The following is a 9621-nucleotide window of genomic DNA, read 5'->3' as shown; positions in this document are numbered from 1 at the left end:
ATTATCCCCTGGATGTAAACCTTTGTTTACACCAACTCAAGTTGTAATTCTTAAGACGTAGTACAGATAAAATTGTTCTTTCTATATTAAAGCAGAAGGAAGGATTTACACAATTCAAGGTTAGTACACTCTGGCTTTATATCTATTCACCTACTGATGATGTTTTTCTTCCTTTCTGCCTTGGAGAAATTAATCATGTTCATAAAGTCAAAAATTTTATTTCTAAGATAAAATTCAATGATTTCACTATCCTTTATCAACAAAAATACCACTGACCTTCTAAAGGATGAAGAAAAACTGAGCCTGTCTAAATAGATGTCTTGCCTGGATATTCATAAACTATTTTATGCCATAATAGAAAAAATAATGTTTCCAATGAAGAGTCAAGAGACCTATAATATAGTTCAAACTCTAAAATTATCATATATGATATACTGCTATGTAATACAGGTCTTGTGGGAGGGATGAGCACAATGATGGCTCAGTTTTCTTTTTGTAAATCAAATAAGCTGGTCTAATTTATAGTCTCCATTGGCACTTAACTGTCTTACAAATTCTAATTTAGGGCTCAGATTGTGGCCTTGTCATCCAAAAGAGTTAGCAACCAAATTAAAAGATATAGGAATTCTCCTATTTTAGCTTATTATATACTAAAAAGGAAAATTCAAAAAACAAAAATGCTATAATGTTACTAATGCTCATGTTACTAATGAACAAAAACTAGAAAAGTTTATGACTATGCATCACATAGAGTTACCTCATAGTATGTTTATGTTTAAAGTAGACCTTTTAAATACAGTACCTACATGTTTCTATTTCATACATTCACATTTGCCTTGGCAATTTCGCATGTGTATAAATCTTGAGATCATTCTTTAATAAATGCAAAAGAATAAAAACACCTATGAAATTTGGACAAATCTATTATCACTCAGTACAGCCCATCAGATTCTTAGTTTAACTCATTCAGTTACTACAAATATCTTTAGAGCTGAGTCTGACATCGTGTAATAGATCACTGCTCTCTGATGGTACTATTAATATATAATTTTAAATTCAGCAAGCAAAAAAACACTTTTATTGCAATGTAAAACCCTACATGTTAATTTTATAAGCCACAGAAATAGAAAATAAATTAGGAGAAATTCAACAGTTTCTACAAATTTTCATTACTCATTGGTAAGATACAAAAATTTACAGTGTCCCTTCATATAAGCCCTTCAAATGATTTTTCAACATTTTCCCTGATGATCAGTTTCAAGGCACAAAGTCCATAATTTTAAGCAAAAGCCTTCATAGATAATGAAATAAAAACAGATACAAGGCTAAGCAGAAAAATATAGATTGCTAGGTCATCATATAAAGGAGAGAAAATACAATGGCAAACTTTAATGTCTGAGGTGTATGCAGACGTTTTGCATGCGACATATATATATATTCACTATTTAGGTCCATGTTTTAATTACTAAAAAATGCCAAATCACCCACTACCTGCACAAGAGCAAATGTAAGAAAATAAGTATTTGATGAAGGGTCTGGCCATTTTCTAAGTTTGAACATCAAAAACAGTTTCGGTCTATCAATACTGGAAAAGCACTGACTGCATTTAATGGCACTACAATTACAATAAATTATTTTATTTATTCAAAGAGAAGACATTAGGCTGCGGACGTCCACTTGATTGCAGATATTAGTTACTGGCAGTAGACTTTTCTACTCACGTTACGCTTATGAAACTGTCCACTAGAAAAGATAAAAACACATGGAGACAAGTAAATTTTATTTAAAGTTAATGTAAAAATATCCTAGTGAGCAAAAATAGAAGTATGGGCTATACAAATGTGAAGTGATTTCTGTGCATAGCAGTGATTAGTATAATTTTACACGATGGTCAACTTCTGAAATAAGACAAACGATTGTTTAAAGACATAAAGAAGTAAAACAAAATGCCTGGGCAGATTAACGGGTAGCTAAATCCCAAATAACCAATAATTAGCTCAGGAAAACCAAAAGAAAATACCACAAAATAAAAACAATGAAACTGTAAAATAAAAATACAGGAATTCTTGTTTGAGGCAGGGAGCCACAGAATGGCAGAAATTGTTAAGTAATGGTTTGGCAAAGTCCTTTTCTTGCTTGACTTGAGAAACTTGGTTGTTCTGTTCAATCAAGTCTACTACATCTGCAGGAGTAAATTCTGAAAAAGTCACTGGGATAGTACCAGGTACTTACCAGTCTCTTGAGTAGTGGTTTTCATGTACATCCAAGCAATATTATTGGGTGTTACATATTTTTTTTAAATCTGTATTTCAGTTTTGAAAATTAAGGGTTAATCCAAGTAAATTTGCTTTCATTTTAGGACTTCTTAGAGACTTGGAACATTGTGCACTTTTGAATCTCTAAGAAAGGGATTCAGAATATAATATCGTGTCCAGGAATTTAAAATATTTTATTTTTTACCACGGGACTCTATTTCCCACAATATATCTTTGAAGATTAGTGTTAAAAAGACCAGAGCAGTGATTCTCAATCTGGTTTGTCGCATTAGGCTACCTCGAGGAGCTTAAGAAAGTCCTGATGACTAAACTCCACTCTCAGAGATTCTGATTAGCATGAGGTGGGAGCCAAGGGTCAGCCTTTTTTGAAAGCTCCTCATGAGATTCTAACATGTAGCCAGGGTTCCGAGCCACTGCATTAGAGGTCTGCCACTACTCCTGTACTGTCATATCCTGTACTGATATTAGTTTGTACCATGTCATCATCACACTGAGCTCTTAAAATAAAGCTCCCTTGCCACTCTAGAAGAGAGGGGGGGGGTCCTCAAAAAATTAAATCATTTACATGATCCAGTAATTCCACTATTGGGTATTTACCCAAAGAAAATGAAAACACTAATTTGAAAAGATACATGCACCAGTATGTTTATTGCAACATTATTTACAATAACCAAGTTAGGGAAGCAGTCCAAGTATCCATTGATAGATAAAGAATATGTGGTGTATGTATATACACACACACACACACACACACACACACACACACACACACGCACACACAAATATCACTTAGCCATAAAAAAGATGAGATCTTGCCATTTGCAACAACATGGATGGACCTAGAGGGTTTTATGCTGAGTGAAATCAGTCAGACAGAGAAAGACAAATACCATATGATTTCACTTATATGTAAAAACAGACAAAACAAATTTTAAAAAGCACAAACAGGGTCATAAATACAGAGAACAAACTGATGGTTGCTAGTGGGGAGGAGGGTGGGAGGATGGTCAAAATGGGTTAAGGAGAGTGGGAGATACAGGCTTCTAGTTATGGAATGAGTAAGTCAGAGGGAAAAAAGGTACAGCATAGAAAATACAGTCAAGGGTATTGCAACAGGGTTGTGCGGTGACAGATGGTGGTTCTAGTGAGCATAGCATAATATATAGACTTGTAGAATCGCTATGCTCTACACTTGAAACTAAACTAATGTAAAATTATGTGACAATGAAAAGAAATTAAAAAGAAAAAAAATGAGGTTGCCTTCCCAGAAGATAGTGAGCATTGCCAATGCCAATCATCCCGGGAAGAGGCAGCGCTGGTCAGGAGATGAATATGTGGAGTACATGAAGACAGAGAGAGGCCATGTTTTCCTCATACTGTGAAGTCTGGTGAGGAAAAATCTAGCTACACGGTAGAGGCCACACCAGACCAGCCTGCAGAACAGGCCTGGCAGCAGCCCTTAAAGGACCTTAGGCCAACGGGTTTGAAGATTAAAGTTACTCTCTGCCTTCTGTTTCCCCTTCTATTAGCATTGAATCTCTAAAAACTTATTTTGAACTTCACTGTATGCTCTCAATGATCTACGCAGGTGGTGGAGGGGAAAGGAGCATGTCTCTTAAAGCTAGTATGTCAATGGTAGAAGTGATTAGGAATATTCCAAGGGAAAATGACCCAGAGTACAGCAGGAGTGGTTTATCATAATGAGCCACTGTCCACCTTGATGGCCTTGAGGGTGATTTTTATTAATGGAACCAGAGAGCTTTCTTGTAAGAACAGTACACAAAGAAAAACAGGCAAAAAATTTAAAATTGGGATGATTTTAATTCTGAACACTGCTGAAGGGACCAAAAGCAGTACATGGCCTAATTTATTTCTAAAGTATAGGCTTCAGGCTAGGCTTCAGATTTAATTAAGAAAGCTACTTTCTTTCTTAGAGTTTAAAATCTGATGTTAAATTTATTAGATTAGAATATGTCAAATAAATACCTTCTTAACTCTGACTATATATAAAGTATCTTTTTCTTATAACATTATATGTGATTTTGATTGTCACTCAATACCCCCATTTCTTCTATTATGAAACACTGAAATTCAGCATAATTTCTGGTCACACACTTTAATTTTCACAATTTTTGTTAGTGTTTTTGAGAAACTTCTATGAAATAAACCTGGTGGCATACACCTATATCTCAGTAGAGTAATGAACGCAAACATCTGTGCTTCTGATAAATATCCTGACTTTGTATCAACCAACTGTTTCACTTTCCAGAAGATTTATTCTCTTCTATTGTGCAGGTATATAAAAAACATAAGCACAACAGTCACAGCTATTTACCTTAAGACTGAAACCGATTATTCTATACACTGTTAAAAGTTGATAAAATTATATTTTCTTTTACTTTCATTGACTAAACAAAACTAGATGAATTAATATACAATGGTAAAATACACACAGATAAATCATACTTCTGCATGATATTCCTAAGCCAGAAGCACCTCGTCTCAGGATGCTTCTAAACTGCCTGCCCCACAGGATAGGAGGATATATACATGTATGTATTTATATATAGTTTTAAGAGCTCCCCCCAAAAAGTCAGTGCTATTGTAATAACATTGTATGGTGACAGATGGTATCTACACTTGTGATGAGCACAGCAAAATGTATAGAGATGTTGAATCGCTATGTTGTACACCTGAAACTAATATAACACTATATTAACTAGACTTAAAAAAATTAAAAATCAAAAAAACTGAATTGCAAAGACAGTAAATCAGCTAAATAAGTGCTAATAAATCATTGACAAGTTAGATATAAATGACTGAAATTCAGGACATTGTCCTTGTCACAAAAACACTTACTTGAAAAATTTATTTCCTTTAAAAATGGACCAAAGAATAAAATCTTTTTTTTTTAATTTTTTTAAATATTTATTTATTTTTGAGAGACAGAGTGAGACAAAGTGAGACTTGGGGGGGGGCGGGCAGAGAGAGAGGGAGACACAGGTTTGGAAACAGGCTCCAGGCTCTGAGCTGTCAGCACAGAGCCTGACACGGGGCTTGAACCCACACACTGTGAGATCGTGACCTGAGCTGAAGTCGGACGCTCAACCGACTGAGCCACCCAGGCACCCCAAGAATAAAATCTTAGTATCTGAACAATATTTTCTTGTGCTTTAACATGTAAAATAAAACCTTTCTAGAAAACCTTTATAGAAAACTGTAAAGATCCTCAAGTTCAGGGTCCTGTTTAACTTGTCCATCATTGTATTTCCATGTCAAGAGCTGCAATTGCTATGTTGGGAGGTGGGAGGTGTGTATGTCACACTCACCCCGTATAGTCTATTGTCCAAACTGACATTTACTGAACTATGATAATGAGTGACCATGAAAAGCTCAAAATCCTCAAATCACTCAGTGAAAAAAATGTAGGTTATTTAAAAAAAAAAAAAAGGAATCTATAGTGTAATCCAATTCAATTAAGATTGATGTACAAATGGAGATTAGAAATGAGGTCTGTCAAAATGACACTGAATTGGGGTGAATTTTATGTTCTTCTTTATACTCTTCCATATTAAGTTTCCTATATATTGTTATTAATCATATAAATACAAAATATTAAAATACAGTGCTAAGGTAATCAGGAAAAACAATCTATTTTCATTTTTGGAAATGCTGGAATGTCCACATAAATTGGCACTTCTTCCAATCTATTTATTTATGCTTTTAAATTAATTTAAAATTTTCTGATAATCCATTTCAAGAAGAAACTATTGAATAGATTGCTACTGACATTTTTTAACGTTCCAAATAAATTAAACTGTAAGTAAATTTTAATACTTACCCTAAGTCCACCTTCTGGTGGGGGCCCAGATGTAGCAATTTGTTTTTCTATTTTTTCCTTTTTCTTTCTCTTTTCTTCCACAGACCGAACATCCAAAATGCCCCGAGATGCAGCCTTTAGAAAATGTATTAAATGGTTTAGAAGAACAACAAAAATTAGTATCCAGTATCCAAAAGGTATTTGTTTGTTGCTTTTTAGGTTTTTCTTTGGAAGAGAGTTTTATTTGTGGTAACAAAGAATTAGACTACTTCTATAGAAGCTTTGCATAAAGCATCATTTCTTCACTGGGTATTTTTTCCCTAAACTTAACTTGACATCTGTCAGTGCTTTATAAAGTATGGTCACTTTATCCCAAAGAAGAAGGTTTTATTAAAGGGGCATCTCACATTACAGAAGACATCTGTACAGTAATTTTCATGCATTAAATGATATAAATGCATTAATGTATGTTATAGAAATACAGAAATCATTTAAAAAATGATTATACATAAATTTATAGGATATCAAACACAATTTTCATTACAGAATACTAGTAATAAACATCTATTGAGAATAAAGAACACAATTATCTATGTGGGCAGAATTTTATTAAAAAAATTTTTTTTTACTATTTATTTTTTGAGAGACAGAGCATGAGCAGGGGAGGGGCAGGGAGAGAGGGAGACACAGAATCCAGAGCAGGCTCCAAGCTCTCAGGTGTCAGCACAGAATCCAATGCAGGGCTTGAACTCACAAACCGTTAGATCAAGACCTGAACCGAACTCATATGCTTAACTGACTGAGCCACCCCAGCACCCCTATGTGGGCAGAATTTTATTTCTACTCTTACCTCCTTCTGTCTTCTCTCTGCAGCCTCTGCAAGCTTTGCTCTTTTCTCTTCCTAAAGAAATTGTGTGTAAAAATATGTTGTAAAATAAAACCAAACATCATGGATAATTTATATATTATAAACCAATATACATAAAACCAATTTACAAAAATATTTAGTACTCGTTCAAAATGTCCCACTAAGACTGCCACTATTTACAATATTTATGAAATACTTAACTTCCTGAAATTCATTCTCCAAACCCATATACCCCCAAATAAGCACATAAGACACATATACGTAACATGTATTATAAACGCATATATATTACATATATTCAGGTTGTGCTATAAAATAATATATTTGCTTTTTTTTTTAAGGCTTACAAGCTAGTCAGTATAATAATAAAACAAATGGCATTTAATAAGACAAGAAAGGAAACATGTGGTTTGAAGTAGGTGGTATTTTCAGGAAACAGTCATGAATGAAGTGGGCTAATCTTATTGTGTAGGACATGAAGCCCTGAAGGAAATTTTAAAGAGGTACTGCTCCATGTTGGGACACACTGAACATTACTTTTTATATCATGTATTACTATTATTAATTATAAATTATAAATTCATTAAATATATAAGACAGTAAGCAGCACTCCCTTGGCAGCTGTGTTAATAATTTCTTTGTTTACCCTACCACAATACGTATATTCATTCATTCACTGGACAAATACTTACTGAGCAACCATCATCCCCCAGGAACTTTTCTAGGTGCTGAGGATGCAGTGGTAAAAAAACCTGACAAATGTTTCCAATCACATGGAACTTACATTCCAGTGAAGGCACACAGTTAAATATAATCAAGTCTGTTTAACATGTCTGTTAAATAGTTGTGCTTTGAGAAAACACAAAGAAGAGTATGGTGATTAAGAAATGGAAGTGTGGGTGGGTGGTATAGTCGGAGATCTATTTCACTTTGGGAGGTCCTGGATAAACCCCAAAGATAAAGTGACATTCCAGTAGTGAACCATGTGTTTATCTGTGGGGATAGGGGGGAGGGCTTAACAAATGCTGGCATATTGGTATTTTACCAACAGCCAAATAAACAAAATTCACAACATTTAAAAGCAACACTAGCAAGAAAGACAAGGTAAATTTTCCCATATCAACTTCCAGATCATTTTCAGTACCTATAATCAAATGGCTGAAGAGTTAATGTACTTCCCCAAACACCTTACTTCCTTCAACGAATTTTTAGGTAGAAGAAGAGAGTAATTTAGGTTTTCTATTATCAACAACCTGTAAGGACTATTAATGTAAAGATACTGTTATAAATAGAAAGCTACAAAAGGTATAAATGACTTGTACCACAAACCACTTAAATACGAATTTCAGCTAAAGAATGAATAATTTCTAGTATATGTCCCAAATATTGCATGAGATACACCTATTCTTAAAATATATTTTTTTTGATCTACAAATTCAAATTTAACTGGGCCTTCTGTATTTCTATTTACTAGATGTGGCAAAGTTACAAACTCTACATTCCGTACTACGTAAAACCCTTATTGTTTAAAAAGAAGAAATTAATAAAGAGATAAAATGGTAATGGGAAATAGCTGATTATTACAATATCCAACAGAGCACAGGAGTGTAAGAGATTTTATTAAGCACCTTCTTTATACAGTTGGTACAGACACAAGAAAACGCACATCGCCTAGATTAAGAACTTCAGTTGCACCCTGACTTCATCCACCGCATCGCCAAGAATGGCCCACACACCGCACCGTCTGCGTACGCCTGCGTCCTTAAGAACTCCCAATTTCCCCCAAGTCTGCGAAAGGTAAACAGACTCCGGAGCCGCCTTTGGGCAATTTTTTGTAACGGAAGTGGAGAGACCGACACGGAGGCGGCGGCTGTGGTCCCGCGGCCAGACCCAAGGTCCCTCGGAGCGTGTCCACACGTCTTCGCCAGCAGAAACCACCGGCGAGCTGTCCGGTCCGCGCCTCCGCGCCCAACGGCCAGCCCGGGAGCCCCCAGCTCGCGGCCTCCGACGCGCACCTCCGGAAAACAGGTGCGCGCGGCGCGGGTCGGCGGACATGGGAACCCGGGGACGCGGCCTTACTCACCAGGTCCGGCGAGGGAGGCGCGGACTCCCCCGGACAGGGAAAACACATCCCCATGGGGAGAGCGGCTAGGGGGTCCCTCTCTGGGCCCGCCCAGACCTGACAGAGCGAACTGCGCGGTCAGATCCGCTTCCCAGGTTCGCGGCGCTCGCCCCGCCCCCACCCCTGCCCGGCGCCTCGGCTCCGCCCCGCCCCTCTGCGGCAACGCCCCGCCCCACCCCTCCTCCGCTACAACGCCCCCCCACCCCCCACCGCCTGTCACTCCACCACCCCGCCTCTCCCTACCGCCCTCTAGAGGCAATTCCCCACCGCGCTCAGCACAGCTCCTCCTGGCGAGTGCCAGGGTGGCAGGCAAGCAGGCAAGGCCTCCACGCCAGGAAAAGCTTGCTGAGTTTGGGCAGCTAGAGGGAGAGAGAAAAATAGAAAAACTACCTTTTCTTTACTCACTTGTCAATGGACAGATTAAGTTGTTTCCATACGTTGCTATTGTGAGTACTACTGCAATGAACATGGGGTTACATATTCCTCTTCCAGACGATGCTTTGGTTTCTGTAGTCTATAGATCCAAAAGTGGGAT

General features: G+C 36.9%; 1 protein-coding gene across 1 annotated transcript; it reads right to left on the bottom strand.

Annotated features, from left to right (window-relative positions):
- Window positions 1–1055: 1055 nt before the first annotated feature.
- SVIP (small VCP interacting protein) lies at window positions 1056–9218 on the bottom strand. The gene is made up of 4 exons (XM_060606226.3): window positions 9048–9218; window positions 6947–6997; window positions 6118–6231; window positions 1056–1743 (listed from the first exon to the last, which is right to left on the bottom strand). The coding sequence occupies exons 1-4, from the start codon at window positions 9099–9101 to the stop codon at window positions 1729–1731; spliced, it is 234 nt and encodes a 77-aa protein (XP_060462209.1). The 5' UTR covers window positions 9102–9218; the 3' UTR covers window positions 1056–1728.
- Between the last annotated feature and the right edge of the window lie 403 nt (window positions 9219–9621).

Source organism: Panthera onca, chromosome D1, assembly GCF_046562875.1.
Source record: "Panthera onca isolate mPanOnc1 chromosome D1, mPanOnc1 haplotype 2, whole genome shotgun sequence".
In the NCBI taxonomy this organism is placed as follows: Eukaryota; Metazoa; Chordata; class Mammalia; order Carnivora; family Felidae; genus Panthera; species Panthera onca.
The sequence above is the reverse complement of the archived record's forward strand: the minus strand, read 5'-3'. Positions and strand labels throughout refer to the sequence as shown.